Genomic DNA, 17,880 nt, shown 5'->3' on the forward strand with positions numbered 1-17,880 from the left:
TGTCATTGTAAGGCTTAGCTTTCTCAATCCGTTCACCTATTAGGATTTGACTACTTGTTTACATCGGTTTTATATAACAGCAGGAGATGGAGCATTTCTAGGTCCACCTTTACAATGAAATTATTGATTTTATAAATTGAATAATAGGGAGATCATCCTGATGCAAATTTCAAATTGAAACTTTGCAGCAGATACAGGATTTGTATTAAGCATTAGCGGGAAGCTGGAAGGTATAATGTGAAATAGAATGTTATTAGGACTTGAAGCAGGCCGAATGGTCTACCTCTGTTCCTATTTCCTAAGTTTATATCAAAAATCTTCTGGGTGTTTATTAATACAAGATCAGTTATGGCATTTGGCAGAGAATCAGATAAACATAGCATGCAAGATATTTAAAGAGTATGGACAAACAACAAGAAATTGAGATTTGAATGGTCCTCTCTGATTAGCAGTGGATGTAGTTAAGGAAATGTACATTGATAAGAGCTTATTTTGTGCCAATGAAAGATTCAGTATTTACTCGAGCAGTAACAATTAACTGAAGTACACTGAATGGCACCGACGTGAATTAATGGCACATTATTCAATGGTCTGTACACCTGAATACATTCATAGAAATAGACCTGAATATTACATTGTGTTAAGGCTGAAAGCTGAAATTAATGATCTAATGACAAATTAATTTAATTAACTTCAAATTAAAGATTAGACCTAATATAAAGGTTAAAGCCATTTATCCAAGGAAGAGAACTAATCACAATTTAATGCATATCATCAAGGTCATTTTTGCTTTAATGCCTCAGATCACTGTTATTAATTTATGAATCTGTTCAGATATACTGACAGAATGGCCAGAATTCGTCTAACCGTAACAACTCTATTACATGGTAAATCTGACTTCTGGAGTCGGCACATACAGCTGTACTGAGAAATTCAGAACATGCTGTCAGAGAATACTGCGCACAATGGACACAACCACAATTACTGCCAACTGACTCACCATTGAGATGACTGCGATGGATTGTATTTGGATAGCTTATCAACTAAATATTGCTGACAATGTTAAGGGTTAAATACGATTTTAATAATAAATAAAAATGACGGAGGAACAAGTTTCAGCTCCTAAAAATAGCATTACAATGGTGGACTGCCATTTCCTGAGCAGAAAGTTAATGTTGCAGAGTTTAAAAAATGAGTACATATTTGACAACCACCTGACGAAGGAGCAGCACTCCGAAAGCTAGTGCTTCCAAATAAATCTGTTGGACTATAACCTGGTGTCGTGTGATTTTTGAGGAGAAAGTGAGAACTGCAGATGCTGGAGATCAGAGCTGAAAATGTGTTGCTGGAAAAGCGCAGCAGGTCAGGCAGCATCCAAGGAGCAGGAGAATCTACGTTTCGGGCATGAGCCCTTCTTCAGGAATGAGGAAACTGATCATTCCTGAAGAAGGGCTCATGCCCGAAATGTCGATTCTCCTGTTCCTTGGATGCTGCCTGACCTGCTGCGCTTTTCCAGCAACACATTTTCAGTCATGTGATTTTTAACTACATATTTGTTGTCTAGATCAGAGTGGTGCTGGAAAAGCACAGCAGGTCAGGCAGCATCTGAGGAGCAGGAAAATCGGCGTTTCGGGCAAAAGCCCTTCATCAGGAATAGAGGCAGGGAACCTCCGGGGTGGAGAGATAAATGTGGGGGGGAGCTGGGGAGAAGGTAGCATAGAGTAGACTCACTGAGATTCTTGTAATGAGAGGAGGAGAATTGATTTTAACCTTAGTTAAAATCAACCTAGTTGATTTACCCCTCCACTCTGGACTGAAACGTTGATTCACCTGCTCCTCGGATGCTGCCTGACCTGCTGTGCTTTTCCAGCACCACTCTAATCTAGACTCTGATTTCCAGCATCTGCAGTCCCCACTTTTGCCTACATATTTGTTGTGTTTTCCATCTGTGCTTTTTACCTCTCTTCTTTAATCCCGAACTTGTTTCACAATCTTTAACTCACTTTGCCTGCATGCTTTAAATTTAATTTATATTTTCTGCTTTAAACTTCCTGGTTTGGATTCTGTATCTCAGTGAGGACACTGCAATTGGATTGGAAGACGACTCTCAGTTTCTCACCCTGCTCACAGACTCCATAGATCTCCTGCAGAGAGCTCAGCACTGAACAGAGGCCAGATAAGTGAGGACGTTATACTAAAAAGTCCACAAAAAAAACTGTCAGTGAGTTGAGAATGCAAATGCTGTTCTCTTAAAAGACTGCCAGTGGGTAACCATTGTGTTCAGCAGCCTTTTAAAGACATAAGCTTCAAATATTCATAAACTCACTTGTGATCACATGTCATTGTATACTGTATATTCCAAGCAAAGAATGGTTGCAGATGGGGTCAATTAGCTCATTTAGCTGGCTGAATGGTTGGTTTGTGATGCCAACAGCGTGGATTGAATTTCCAATACCAGCTGAGGTTACCATGAAGGTCTTGCCTTCTCAATCGCGCCCCTCGCCAATGTGTAGTGACCCTCAGGATAAACTCACCACCAGTTGTCTCCCTCTCTCTCTAATGGGAGAGCAGCCCACCAGGAACAATGGCAACTTTATCTTAATATTTGCAGGTAACGGGAAAACCATACCAATACTTCAATGAGCATTGGGAACTGCATCAAGTTCAAATAAGTAAAATTAAATTTTACAAACATATCTCAAAAAACAGTAGGAACAATGTTTAAAATTACTCAAAGTCACAGCTGAGGATGCAAAGGAACCTTTGGAAAATCACTCCTGCAATTTAGGAAAATATAAGAACATAGGAACAGGAGGAAACAATTTAGGCTCACAAGCCTGTTCCATCCATCTTTGAGATCATGAATAATCTGTGGTATAACTCCATATTCTTCCAATATATCACATCCCTTATACTTCTAGTCAATAAATACATTTTCTTAAATTTAAAATTTACAATTAACTTATGCCATACAGACAGAATTCTAAACTTTTATCATTCGTTATAGAAAAGTGTTTCCTAATTTCACCACTGAAAGTGACTCCAGCTTCTATACTATGCTCACAATCCAAAATTCCTCAACCAATAAAAATTGAATCCCTCTAACTATTCAGTTTCCTTAAGTACCTAAGAAACTTTGAACAAATCACCAATTAACTTCCTAAAATCCAAGGCATACTATGAGGGAATGAAAGCCAGGAAGGCAACATTAGATAATGTGCAAAGAATACCGGGAGAGATAGATAGCACTTAATTGCTGGTAAGAGGGAATGGAATAAAGTCTAGATTTGGATTTCATTGCTTCTGTGGGAATGTGTGAAATAGAGTAAATAGGAATAATGAGGTTGCAGATAATAACAATGGAAGCATGGCATTATGATAGCAGACATGGGTCAAAGAATGACAGAATTGGGAATTCTCTACTCCTGGATATAAGGCATGTGGTGAAGAAAAGAAATCAGGAGGTGTTACAGTATTAAGGAGAACATTGCAATTAAGGAGAAGAGACATCCCAGTGGGGTAAAGGATTAAATCTGTTTGATGAGAGTTAAGGACCATAAAAAAGTCAATTGCATTACTTGGTATAGTCTATCGGCAGCAATTAGTGGGAAAGATGTTGAGGAACAAAACTGTCAAGTAATTACAGAAATATTGCAGTAGAAAATTCAGTCCAACAAAGAAAGGAGGTGTTCTTCGACCTGGTTTTTGAGAATGCAGTGGGCCAACTGGCTCAGGTATCAGAAGGGAACAGTACTTCAAAGATTGAATCATAAGGATAAGGTTGGCTATGGAAGATGACAAGGAACAATTCAGAGCAAAAAAGTAATTAATGGGGGGAAAGCCAACTTCATGGGGTAAGAATGGATCTGGCCCAGAAGGAATGGAATCGAACTATAACTGAACAATGGGCTAGCTTTAAAGAAGTGATTGTTCAGGTACAGTTGAGAGACAAAGGGGAAAAGACGAACAATCAAATCCAGAACACTTGGAGGATGAAAGGAAAAGACATAAATATAAAGCAGAAATTGCATACTTATGACAGATATGAGATGGATATCATTGAGAACTAGACCAATTGTAAAAAGAATCAGTTTGGAAGTGGAAAGCAAATAGCAAAAAGGAAGATTATGAGAAGAAACTCAAGAGACCAAGACTTCTTGGACAGCATCGGCCACACGCATAATCACTATCATCAAGAAGGACAAGGGCAATAGACACATGTGGACTCCACCATTAGCAAGTTCCCCTCCAAGCCACGAGGGATGCAAAATATATCTGGGTGTGGGATTTCAATATCCACCAACAAAACTGGTTCAGCAACAGCAGAACTGATCAAGCTGGTTGGGTCTTTAAGGAATGACTGTGGAAGGTGGTGAGGGAATCAACAAGTGGGAAAAACTAGCTTGATCTCATCATTATCATTCTGCCAACTGCAGATGCGGCTATAAGTGTAACCACCGCACAGTCCTTGTGGGAACGAAGTCCTGCCTTCGCACTGAAATTAACTTCCATTGTACTGTGTGGCATTATTACTGTGCAACATAGGACAAACTTTAAACAGATCCAGCAATCCACCGTATCCATGAGGCAATATGGGCCATCACAAGCAGCAGTATTATACTCCAGCACAATCTGTAACCTCATGGCAAGGCATATCCCCCACTCAACCATTTCCATCAAGCCAGGGGGAATCAACCCTGGTTCAACAAAAAATGTGGGAGGACATGTCAGAAGCAGTAGCAGGCATACTTTAAATTGAGGTGGGAAGCTACCATCAAGACTACTTGTGTGTTAAAAAACATAAGCAGCAAGTGATAGCAGAGGTAAGCAATCCTACAACAAACAGATAAGATCAACTCTGCAATCCTGCCATATCCAGTCATGAATGTTGGTGAATAATTATACACCAGCACACAAAGATTCCCATCCTCAATGATGGACGAGCCCAACACATCAATGAAAAAGATAAGGCTGAAGCATTTGCAGCAGTCTTCAGCCAGAATTGCTGAGTGGATGATCTCAGCAACACCTTCAGACAATTCGATTCCCTCCACGGTGATGTCGAGAAATGGTTGAAGGCACCGAACAATGCAAAGGCTATGGGCCCTGTCAACATTTTGACAATAGCATTGAAACTTTGTGCTCTAGAACTTGCCACTCCTCAAGCCAAGCTGTTCCAGTATAATTGCAACATTGGTATTGACCCAACAATGGAGAAGGTTACCCAGATATGGCCTGTACATAAAAAGCAGGTCAAATCCAACCCAGCCAATTACTCTTGATCATCAGTAAAGTGATAGAAGGTGTCATCAACAGTGCTATTAGGCAGCACTAGCTTAGCAACAGCTGCTCACTGACACCCAGTTTGGGTTAAGCCATGGCCACTCAGCTCCTGACCTCACTACAGCCTTGGTTCAAACATGGACAAAAGCAATGAACTGCAGAGATGAGGTGAGAGTGACAGCCCTTGTATGATTTCTGGCTCATGATCAGTAATTTGCTGATTTTTTTGTGGCTCAAATTACCCCCAGATCCCTGGTTCTGAAAGTGGACTCATTAAGGAATGTAAAATGAAGAAGGCAGTAGAAAAGTGTTTCAGGGCAAAAGAATCTGTGTGTTTAATAAATACAAAAGATAAATATAATAGAATAAATAAAGACAAATGTAATAATCAGCAAAATTAATGCAATTAACTATTAGAGGATGGTAATTAGATACAATATCAAATTAAACAGAGGTAAAAACATTATTAGAAGCTAAACAGCAGTTTTAATCACAGAAACCTTAACCAGACTTCCTAACCTTGGGGTTCCTGCAATGTCACCAACCATCTTCCCCTCCCTGTTAGCTAGGTTGGAAACTTTTGGTTTTTTGGAGTTTTAGCGCTCCTATCTTCACGCCAAATCTGCGCTTGCTATTATGTTAGGTGTTCCCTTTGGAGGTCAGTTAGCTTCCTGACAGTTAGGAGTACGTGTGAGTGTACTTTGATTGAGGTTGAATACCCATTATCTCCCTGAATGAATTCTGAAAAAGTTGGACTGTCTTGGTATTTGTCTAAGCCCCATAATGTCTGGGTTGGTGTAGCCCAAAGGGTAAAAGTTAGTTTCAGCCAAGAGTGTCAGGTCTGGTTTATTGTTCTTTTAGAGTCAAGGTATGAATTGGATTTCCAGACTGAATAATGGTTCCAGGCAGCTATCCCGGTGTCTGTGTCTTCTGCCCAAAACATAGCCCAGCTGCTTTTTCACTTTTAAAACTTTTGAGAAGTCTAGGGTTTTGGCCCAGTATTTTGAATGATAGGATTTTCGCTCAATTCCAGACCCTTGACACAAAGGCTGCATTTGGCTGCATCAAGAAGCTTTAGCAAAACTGGAATCAATAGGTTTTGGGGGCAAACTTTCTGCTGATTGTGGAGTCACACAGGAAGATGGTTGTGGTTGTTGGAAGTCAGTCATCTCAGCTCCAGGACATCTCAGCAGGAGTGCCTCATGTTAGTGTCCTTGGTCCAACCTCTTCATTAAATCATCAATGACCTTCCCTCCATCATAATTTCAGAAGTAGGGACGTTTACCAATGATTACATGATGGTCAGCACCATTCACAGTTCCTGTGAAGCAGTCCATCTTCAAATGCAACAAGATCTGGACAATATCCAGGAATAGGCTGACAAGTGGAAAGTAACATTTGTACCACACAGATGCCAGAAAATGACCATCTCCAAGATTGTCCCTTGATGTTTAACGATGTTACCATCATTGAATCCCCCATTAACAACATCCTGGAGGTTACCATTACCCAGAAACCCAACTGGACTCACCACATAGACAGACTGGCTACAAAAGCAGGTCAAAGGCTAGGAATACTATGGCAAGTAACTCACCTCCTGACTTCCAAAGCTGCCCACCATTTTCAAAGCACAAATCAGGAGTGTGATGGAATACTCTCCCCTTACATGGATGGATGCAACTCCAACAACACTCAAGAAGCCCGACAACATCCAGGACAAAGCAGTCCACTTGACTGGCACAGCCACAAGAATGCACTCCCTCCACCATTGATGCTCAGTCTCAGCGGTGTGTATTATCTAGAAGATGCTAAGCACAAATTCACAAAGGCTCCTGAGATAGCATCTTCCAAACCCATGACCACTTCTATCGAGAAAGAGAAGGGCAGCATGGAAACACCAACATCTGTATGTTCCCTTTCAAGCCACTTACCATCCTGACTTGGAAATACATGGCTCTTCCTCCATGGTCACTCGGTCAAAATCCTGGAATTCTCTACCTAAGGGCATTATGGGTCAACCTACAGTATGTGGTCTGCAACATTTCAAGAAGGCAGCTCACCATCACCTTCTCAATAGAAACTAGAGATGGGCAATAAATGCTGGCCCAATCAGTGAAACCCACATTCACTATATGAATAATATGAAATTACTGACCTATACTACAAAGAGGAATCCAAAACTCTCTACGGACATATCTATTCAAAAATGTGGCATGTGGAGAAGTGGGGCTGATTAAGGACCTTAAAGTGGATTTACATTGTGTGTCAAAGACGTGGCTGAGATATTAACTAAATATATTTCATCTGCTTCTGTCAAAGAAGAAGTTTACGTAACACCAGGTTATAGTCCAACAGGTTCAATTGGAAGTACTAGCTTTTGGAGTGCTGCTCGTTCATCAGTATCAACTACCTGATGAAGGAGCAGCGCTCCGAAAGCTAGTGCTTCCAAATAAACCTGTTGGACTATAACCTGATGGTGTGTGATTTTTAACTTAGTCCACCTCAGTCCAACACTGGCACCTCCACATCAAGGAAGATAGTGTCATGCAGGTCATGGTAAAACAGAAGTAAGTCAAATATTTGAAGGGCTTAAAATTGACATTAAGACTGCCTTCACTTAAAATTAACAAGGTACCATGATCAGATGAGGTGCATCCAAAGACCCTGAAGGAATTCAGAACAGAAATTGCCGAGCACTACATCCAGTTTTTTTGAGTTTTCCTTAAACTCTGGATAGTGTCAGCAGACTGGAGAATTGCAAATTTACCATCCTTATTTTAAAAAGGGTGTAAAGATCAGCCTAGCAATCAAAGGTTTAAGTTTTAGTTTTAAAGTTTTACTCAGTTTACTTTCAGTGGTGGGGACATTTTAAAAAGTTTATTTTGGACAAAATTAATAGCCACTTGGGCAACCTTTCATTAATTAAGGAAAGACAACTCAGATTTGTTAAGGACCAATAATGTTCAACTAACTTATTTGAGATTTTCGCTGAAGAAACAGAGATGTTTGACGAGGGTAGTGCTATTGATATAGACTTCCAAATGCATCTGACAAGGTATCGCACACAGACATGAGCAAAGTTACAGCTCATGGTCGGGAAAGATTGGGAGCAACAGCCTTGGTCGAGTGACAGCGGGTGAAAAAATATGGTGAATAGTTTTTTTTTGGGTTGGAGGGAATTTTATCATAGAGATCTCTAAGGTTGGATGTTAGGACTCCTCACTTCCTAATATTTATTCATGACCAAGATTTTGGTATATCAGGCTAAATTTCAAAATCAGTGGATGAGTTGAAACTTGGAAATAATCTGCACAATTAGGATGATGGTACAGAACTTGAAAGGGAGGGACAGTTTTGTGGAATGGTCAGACCAGTAGCAGATGAAATTTAATGCAGTGAAGCATGAAGAAAGATTTGTATGAAGAACAAAGAAAGCTAATATAAATTAAAGGACACAATTCTTAAGGGGTGAACAGAGACACTTAAGTGTATCTCTGCATGGATCATTAAATGAAGCAGAACAGGTTGAGAGGGCAGTTAATAAAGCAAATGGCATCCTGGACTTGAAGAATAAGGACATAGAATAAAAAAAAGCAAGGAAGTGATGCCAGCTTTTGTGAAACACTGGTTTTATAACAAATGAACAATTACATCTATTTCTGGCCATAACACTTTAAGAAGGGTATGAAGATGTGACAAAGTTTGTGTAATAATGGTTCCACGAACGATGAACTTCGGTGTTGAAGAAAGGTTAGAGAATTTTGGACTGTGCTCCTTACAGATAGGAAAATAGAGAAATTCAACAAATATACTCAAACTTTTGAGATGTCTGAATAGACTACGCAGGATGAAACTGTTCCAGCTACTGGAAGGATCAAGAGAGTCCACAATTAGACGGCATATGTTTAAGGGGAGAGAGAAAAAATTTTAAAGGGACAGAAGGAGAAACTTTATCACACAGAATGTGATGTATTTATGGAATGAGCTGCCAGAGGAAGTGGTGGAGGCTGGTACGATTACAACATTTAAATGGCATCTGGATGGGTATATGAAGAGGAAAGGTTTAGAGAGATGTGAGACAAATGCTGGCAAATGGGGCTAGATTAATGCAGAATTGATGGTCGGCATGGATGGGTTGGACCGAAGGCTCTGTTTCCATGCTGTACATCTTGATGACTCTAACAAGAGGGCATGGGTTAAAGCCTATATTAGGTTTTCAGAACTGTTCAGAGGATTCCAGCTGTGGTATGACTGGTGCCTTGTACAGTTTAAGCAAAATCTCTCTACTTATATATTTCATTCCCTTTGAAATAAAGACCAACATTCCATTTGCCTGGCCTATTACCTGCTGAACATGCTATTACAAGCTAGCTTTTTGAGATTTAAGTGAGGACTCCGAACTCCTTCTATGCTGTAGCTTTCTGCAGTCTTTCTCCATTGAAATAATATTCAGCTCCTCTACTCCTCTTGCCAAAGTGCACAACTTCACAGTTACCCATATTATGATCCATTGGTCAAGTTTTTGCCATTCACTTAAACAGCCTTATCCTCTACAGCCTCACTTTGTAGTCATCACCATTTGCATTCCCTCCTATTTTATGTTATCTTCAATCGTCACTATTGCATATGCACGTTCCTCATCCTAGGCATTAATGCATATTGTAAATAATTGTAGGCCCAGCACTGATCCTTGTGGTACTTCACTAGTTACAGGTTGTATCCTGAAACTGCTTCCTTTTCCCAACTCCTTGTCTTCTATTAGTTAGCCAATCCTCTATCCTTGCAAATATATTACTTCTAAAATCATCTGCTACTCACTTATTTGGGAAACATCCCACCTACATCAGGTCAATAACTTGTATTCAACTTTAGCAACTAGTCTCTTAAGGAGGCACTGCATCAAATACCTTTTGGAAGTCAAAATATAAAAAATAAATCAATAAACAGCCCTAAACAATTATTTTTGCCTCCTCTTCAAAAAAGTAACCCTATACATTAATCATGATCTACTCTTTATAAATTCATGCTTGTTTTTTTTAAAATTAGCTGAAAGTTATTGATGTGTTCAATCATTCCATTTGTAATAAATGATAGTAATTTCTTGACAAAAGGTGTTAGGTTAACTAGCTTACCCTGAGATTCCTCTCCCAACTTCTTTAAAATAGCAGACTGACATGTACAATTTTCCAACTTAAAGGAATAGTTCCCAAATTGAGAAACTTTAGGGCATCTGCAATGTTCTCACTTATTCCTTTAAATTACAAAGATGGAAACCTGGGATTTTTGTCACTCTTTGTGTTCTTGTTTTCATTGGGCTGGACTTTATGAAGCAACATATTCCCTGCTACACCCCACCCAAGGTAAAAGGTTGACTGTGTCAGCCCACCTATGATCCTGACAAGCAGGCCACAGCAGGTGGCAGCAGCATTCATTAGAGGAATATTTTTAAATGAATGTCTGGGATGTTTGAGGTATAGCTAAGACTTACTAAAATTATTGGGAGGAAGCAGCTTGTTCTCCTGCTAGACGGTTGTATAATTTAACAAACCCAAACATAAGCATTTGTGGAATCAACTTTCTTGAACTCAGCAGAAAGAGGTTATCAAGAAAATACTCCCAGTCTAAGTTAGCTCTAAATAAGATATAAAAGCTATAAAGCACTTTACTTGATTTGAAATTAGTTCCTTTGGAAAATATGATATTTTGACTCCATTGAAAATACTTCTGGTGTTACAGCCAGACACCAAAGAAACCTAAGTTGGACTTGAAGCACAAGAACCATTATTAGAAACCTTTGTGCATAGTTGCCTTATGTCAGTGTTTTTTTTTGGCAATTCCTAAGAAACTAGACCATGTCTTCTTAATGGATTTCTCCTATAGAGATGCTACATGAATTTTCTTCAATACAGAATTTCTAAAGACCACCCTCAGTCTGAAGTATATCATGATTTTCATTCCCAAACATTATGCAAACAGCTTTTAGTAATGCTATTGAACGTTAACTAACAACATGAAGCATCCTCTAGTTGACTGCAATAAAATCTAATAGTAAAGAAATCCCTTTCAACCAATGGTGCACTCCATTTGTGCTGCAGTATAATCATGACAACTCTGCCTGTGTAATTAACATAATTTACAGTGACTAGTCTACAATTCCACAGTTGCATTATTACCTTGAACAGCTTGCTTTGTGGTGATTGTTAGATTATCTCTTGAGACTCATGAACAAAACATAGTGTCCATCAACACACAGATTAATTACAGGCAGTAATTTTGCAGAGTCTAACATAACACTCCTTCTACAGCCTGCTAATCTGTGGTGTTCAATGAAAGGAAGAAGATTTTAAAATGAGACATTGCCCAGTGATTGAAAGTGGGAGAATTAGCCAAGATTTTCTCTTGTGTTACTATGTTGATTTGCATCTAAGAAGCAGGTACTTATATGACAAAGTTTTAACCAATTTCAGTTATGTTTAATTTATTTTGCGATACTGACAGGTACAATGCAATTAGGGATGAACTATATCACTCTGTTAACACATCCCTGCAGGCAATCACTCGAATTCTTTGGATTATAAATATACCACAATTGGAAAAGTTAGTTTCAAAATGTCCCTTGCTCCCTTCACACCATATTTCTAACATTTAACACACTTCCAGAACACATGTTAAATTAAGCTGTCAGTATACCTTTAGTAGAAATATAAATAATATTTTTGAATATTGAGATTTGAAGTCTGCTCTGGACAAAGAGAATCAATCCAAATTCACTACTATAACTAATTTAGGTATGTTTTTTCTCCTAAATAATGAACAAAATAGTGTTCTTGTTCAAAAGCAATTGACTAAGTTGGTACAAATTCCAGATATTTGAATTACCCCCAAAAGAGGATAACATCCAGAAGAAGATTGCAGGTTTGAGCTGTTTTATCAATTGTTAACTTAAGGAAAGTATTTGAAGGAAATGATTAAGATTAAGCATTGCTAAAACAAAAAATGATTGATGCAATTTAAATTTGTTCACTGTGAGTTACTAGAAGTACTTAGAAGAACCCAATTCATTTTATAGGCTAGATCAGCTTCTCTACAGTGTGGAAACAGGCCCTTGGCCCAACAAGTCACACCGACCTCCGAAGAGTAACCCACCCCCCTCTGACGAACGCACCTAACACTATTGACAATTTAGCATGGCCAATTCACCTGACCAGCACATCCTTGGATTGTGGGAGGAAACCAGAGCACCCAGAGTAAACCCATGCAGACATGGGAGAATGTGCGAACTCCACACAGGCAGTCGCCCGAGGCTAGAATTGAACCTGGGACCCTGGTGCTGTGAGGCAGCAGTGCTAACCACTGAGTCACCGTGCTGCTTCATTAAATACTGCCTGCCAAAGAGAAATAACATTGATTACAAACAAAAAACATGAAAATCAGACAAACTAATAAAATATGTACTGTAGAATTGTCATAATCATAACTGGACCAAAGGGCTGCTCTTTCATTAGAGAGAGACGGCTGGTTGTTGTTTAACCAGAGGATCACCATGCCTCAGGTGAGCGAAGAGGCTAAGAAGGAGAGATAACCTCAGCCAGGGCAGGAAATGAACCCACACTGTTGAGATCATTCGACATTGTAGACCAACCAACCACTAACTGAGATAACCGACTGTAATATATATGGGATTGCTGACATTTCTTAGTATAAATTTGCAGTACTTGTCCATCCCAGTCCAACACCTTCACTTCATTTACAACAAGGCCAGCAGCAAGGCCACAATGCTTGTTGCTGATCCTAAAAAATAACTGCCTAAGAAGATCTCTGTCTCCCCTTTTCTGATAACAATTTAAATCTGATGCCATGAGAAGGAACTTTCTAGCATCCATCAGAAAGTAATGTCAGCAAGCAAAGAGTGGTCAATCACACTGAAGTATTCTCAGACAGCAAATCAGGAAGTTAAAATCACTTGATACTTCACATTTATTTCAAGTATTTAGATTAACATTGAATTTAGATAGCAGCAAAATTATCAACAACAATACATTTGAAAATACAAGCAGATATCTTGTCTCAACACTGCAAACTGATATTTCACAAGTATAGCATCAGATTTTCAGAACCATTGACGGTGATTACCAATAATTATGAGGTTAATACATTCTTAAAATATCAATTGGACCCACTCAATAGGGTGGAACATTTCCAAAGTAAAAAATCACACAACACCAGGCTATAGTCCAACAGGTTTATTTCCAAGTACAAGCTTTCGGAAGGCTGCTCCTTCATCAGGTGATGAAGTACCAGTGCTCCAAAAGCTTGCACTTGGAAATAAATCTGTTGAACTATAATCTGGCATTGTGTGATTTTTAACTTTGTCCACCCCAGTCCAACACCAGCAAATCCACATCATTTCCAACAAGGCCAACAGCAAAGAAGTGAACATTTTCATGCATTAACTTGAGTTTTTAGGAATTGTTGTCTAACATTATGGAGTATAACAGTGCAGTCATTGGAAAAGTGCTGAATAGGTGACAGCAATTTCAGAATTTTTTAATGCTCTATTCTGTACAAGGTTGCTGTCAGTTTAGAGGATTATTGATAAGAAAACACTTCCAAATTTACCTTCACTGATGCTGCAAAATCTAGATCATGATATCCCATTTCTTTTCATATTTCTAATTTGATTCAAATAGAAGTCACAAATATCATGTCTGGGTTCTGCAGCCAATGATTACAAATGATTAATGTTTGTTCTGTGATATTCCAAATCTAAATTAAGCAACAAGAAAAATTTTTCAAGAGTCTTGTAAATTCAATGATATTGCATACTACCATTTGTTTAAATTTGTTTTTGAATTAATACATTTTATACTCAATGTTGAAAGATATTAGATTTGTCAAATGGAACACGCAAAGGTTTAACATATTATATGAGAATTATGAATGGTTACATCAAATGTAACATGGCTTCTATGTATTATATAGTTTGTTCTGTTGTCCCTTAATGTTTTTTATTCTTTCATGGGATATGGGTATAATACTAGGCAAATATTTATTACTTATCACTAATTGCCCTGCAGGTGGTATGGTGAACCAGAGTCCACTAGACTTATTTTTTTCTATTTCTAACAGCCACAGGCATAATTTCTGAGAGAAAACTCAATTTTTGCCAAATTATCACCTTGAGTCTATGACCTACAACCATGAGAAATAAATAAAAATTGACTCAGTTGGTAACAGTCATTATCCATGGTCAGAAATCCCAGTATCAGATGGTGTGGGTCTGAGGCACAATGCAATTCAATATTGAGGCAGTTTTGCATTGTCAAGAATAGAAACCTTCACATGAGAGTCTGTCACTCTTGTTCAAGAGGTGCTGTAGTTCTTGCAGCACTATTAAAGAAGCAAAGCCATGTCCTACATTTTTCCCTCAGCTAACACTAACAAAACCACTTTGCACAGAATGGAATTTTGTTTTTTTTAATATTATAGGGTTACTGTGGTACTGAAATTTTCTTCTGGAGGAAGTCAGCTCTGGAAATATGAACTCATGGAATGGAGATTAAAGGAAATTAGAATGGGTCTTTGAGTGTGCAATTATTTAGCATGGTTTGTACAGGATCTAGTTAATTTACTTCTTACCTCAGTATCGAAACGAGGATCCTGATAGGCATCACTGATATTCACCGGCAGGCCTGTCGATGCTACCAGCTCTGCAATGCTGTTGTTTACCAACCAATCAGAGCAGGATAATTTCTCCATGCTGGCTTTGACAAGGATTAAATCAATATCAAAATTAGAATTTCACCTAGATTAAAAAGTCCCACACTAACAATGCTTTATTTTCTGAAATCAATGACAACTTTAAAGCCCACAAATCATAATTGGACAATTAAGACTTTGGTGCCTTAGAAAATCTGTAATTGACAGAATATAAGACTGTAATTGGTAACCTACATAAATACACAACTTCCATTTGGCAAAATAACTGCAAGAAAATACCTTGAGATACATTCCAATCCCTCAAACTTCAAAAAAGAACATTTAATGGTTAACATTTTTATTGACTATGTAACCATGGTATTTATTTGTACACAAATATTGTAAAAGACTTTCTACTTGCATATGTCAGGAGCACATATCTGGAAATCGTTCACTTTTAAGCTGTGATATTTTAGGAACTAAATACAACACTAAAATTGAAGATCATCCCATGACTTGGGTAAGTATGAAAGTGATATTTTAAAATCAAACAAAAACGTAACAGCTGGACATCTGTTCCGAATTGAAGAAATCTTCCAGGAACATAAAGCAGGTCAATCAGCATCTATGGAGGAAAGCAAAATATAAAATTTGGAAGAAGACAGTGCCTGAAACATCAACCTATTGTCACATTCAGGGAGACGAGCTGAATCAGCTGCATTCTTTTCAATTTTCTCATCTGGCTGCAACAAAAACTTTCATATTAGTTTTTGCATGCAGCTCCACTTCACTCCAAATACCAGAAACAAATAAAGAGCCAATTACCTGGTTTTTTTTGAGCAACTGAAAAAAGAAGAGCAAGTTTACTATTCACTAAATCCGAGAAAAAAAATTAGATGAAACATCAATCACGTTTATTAAAAGATCTACATGAACACAGACACTAAGTTGAGTAGAGGATACTATCTGCTCTAAAAAGAAAGAAAAAATATGCAGTTTTCAGACCTTAGGCATTCCTGAGAGCGTAGAACCACAGAACCCTATAATGTGGAAGTAGGCCATTCAGCCCATCAAGTTCACACTGACCCTCCAAAGAGTATTCCACCCAGACCCACCCTTCTAACCTATCTCCATAACCCTGCATTTCCCATGGCTAATACACCTAACCTTGCACAACCCTGGATATTATGAGCAATTTAACATGGCCAATTCACCTAACTTGCATACCTTTGGACTATGGGAGGAAATTGGAGCGCCGACAGGAAACCCATGGGGAAAATGTGCAAACTCCACACAGACAGTCACCCGAGGCTGGAACTGAACCCAGGTCCCTGGTGCTGTAAGGCGACAATGCTAACCATTGGGCCACTGTGCCACTTGTGAGTTTTAATCTGAGACCAAGGTTGGTTAGGGATGCCCTGCATCAATGGCCGTCTTAAATATTTCAAATATCTTTGAATTCTGGATTTAGGTTGACTCGCTGAGCTGGAAGGTGCATTTCCAAACCCTACTAGGTAACATCTTCAGTGGGCCTCTGGGCAAAGCACTGCTGATGATTTCTGCTTTCTACTTATATATTTGGGTTTCTTTGGGTTGGTGATGTCATTCCCTGTGGTGATGTCATTTCCTGTTATTTTTTCCTCAGAGGGTGGTAGATGGGGTCTAGCTCGATGTGTTTGTTTATAGAGTTCCGGTTAGAATGCCAGGCTTCTAGGAACTCTCCTGCATGTCTCTGGCTTGTCCTAGGATGGATGTGTTGTCCCAGTCAAAGTGGTGTCCTTCCTCATCTGTATGTAAGGATACTAGTGAGAGTGGGTCATGTCGTTTTTGTGGCTAGTTGATGTTCATGTATCCTGGTGGTTAGTTTTCTGCCTGTTTGTCCAATGTAGTGTTTGTTACAGTTCTTGCATGGTATTTTGTGCAAGCAAAAACAAACAAAACTAATGTCAGAGACAAGATGCTTTCCACATAAATGAAGAGGAGCCAAATATTGGACAGCCCAACACCCACACTTTCTGCAACATTGGGGTATATTTGCCTCCTAGAATGAGAAAGAACCAGCTACTATCGGGGATGAACATAGGTTGCACTGTTGTTATTTTCCATCTCAGTGGGGTAGCGTGCTGAGGAAATGAGATGGCAGCCAAGCGTCAACTCTCCTGCTCCTCGGATGCTGCCTGACTTGCTGTGTTTTTCCAGCACCACACACACTCAGCACATTGGGCATGCAGAGTTAGTGCTCTCAGGGGTTGGGGTGAGTTACAGCAAGTGAGGGATAAGTTTGCGTGCAAATGGCGAGAGCGGTGGAGTATTAGCGTTTGTGAGAGTTATGTCCAGTAGAAGTGATTCAGTGTGCATGGTGTATCGGCGTTAAGTTGCTGGCATTTACGCTGGCAAAGTGGAGAAGGACAGTGGAGAAGTAGCTAAGACTACTTCAATCTGGTGGCAACCAGAAGCCAGGCTTGCACGGTCTGGTATCCTGACCTCCACTGCTGGTTCTGTTGGAAGAGAAGTCCTGCCTGTACAGCATCCTGTCCAGCAGGAGGTCTGGGGCCATGCTTGGACAGCATCGTAATGATTTCTCCCTGTCTGCCGTGTCCTTGCCAAACATAAGGAATGGCACAAGGCCGCTCTGGACTGACAGTACTTGTCCTGGTGTGCAATAGGCTTTCAAAGATGGCACAGGTGCAAGGGATGCCAGTTTATTCTGAGATATCCTGGCAGTGGTGAGTTGTTCAGGTAATGGTATGGACTAAGACGGGACTGAAATTACATATAAGGGATGCCTTAGGAATGGGGTAGGTATAGTGCCTTTGTTAAAATACGTTGAGAAAATTCACTAAACCTTGAGGCAAATAAAAACTCCAAAAATCTCAGCACAACTTGCACATAGGCAAA

At 39.2% G+C, this 17,880-nt stretch overlaps 1 protein-coding gene across 6 annotated transcripts in view; it reads right to left on the minus strand.

Moving 5' to 3' along the window:
* LOC140480351 (dual 3',5'-cyclic-AMP and -GMP phosphodiesterase 11A-like) overlaps positions 1 to 17,880 on the minus strand; it is a 298,779-nt gene that overhangs the window by 120,854 nt on the left and 160,045 nt on the right. For 5 of the 6 annotated variants that reach the window (XR_011961277.1, XM_072575100.1, XM_072575098.1 and 2 more), the window contains one exon: positions 14,923 to 15,043. Coding sequence is in view for 5 of the 6 variants with exons in the window: in XM_072575100.1 (XP_072431201.1) it covers positions 14,923 to 15,043 (121 nt within the window). In the remaining variant the exon portion in view is untranslated. Of the gene's footprint in view, positions 1 to 14,922; positions 15,048 to 17,880 lie in introns of all 6 variants that reach the window. The other variant, XM_072575102.1, reaches the window with a different exon arrangement.

This window comes from Chiloscyllium punctatum, chromosome 8 (assembly GCF_047496795.1).
Source record: "Chiloscyllium punctatum isolate Juve2018m chromosome 8, sChiPun1.3, whole genome shotgun sequence".
NCBI classification, from domain to species: domain Eukaryota; kingdom Metazoa; phylum Chordata; class Chondrichthyes; order Orectolobiformes; family Hemiscylliidae; genus Chiloscyllium; species Chiloscyllium punctatum.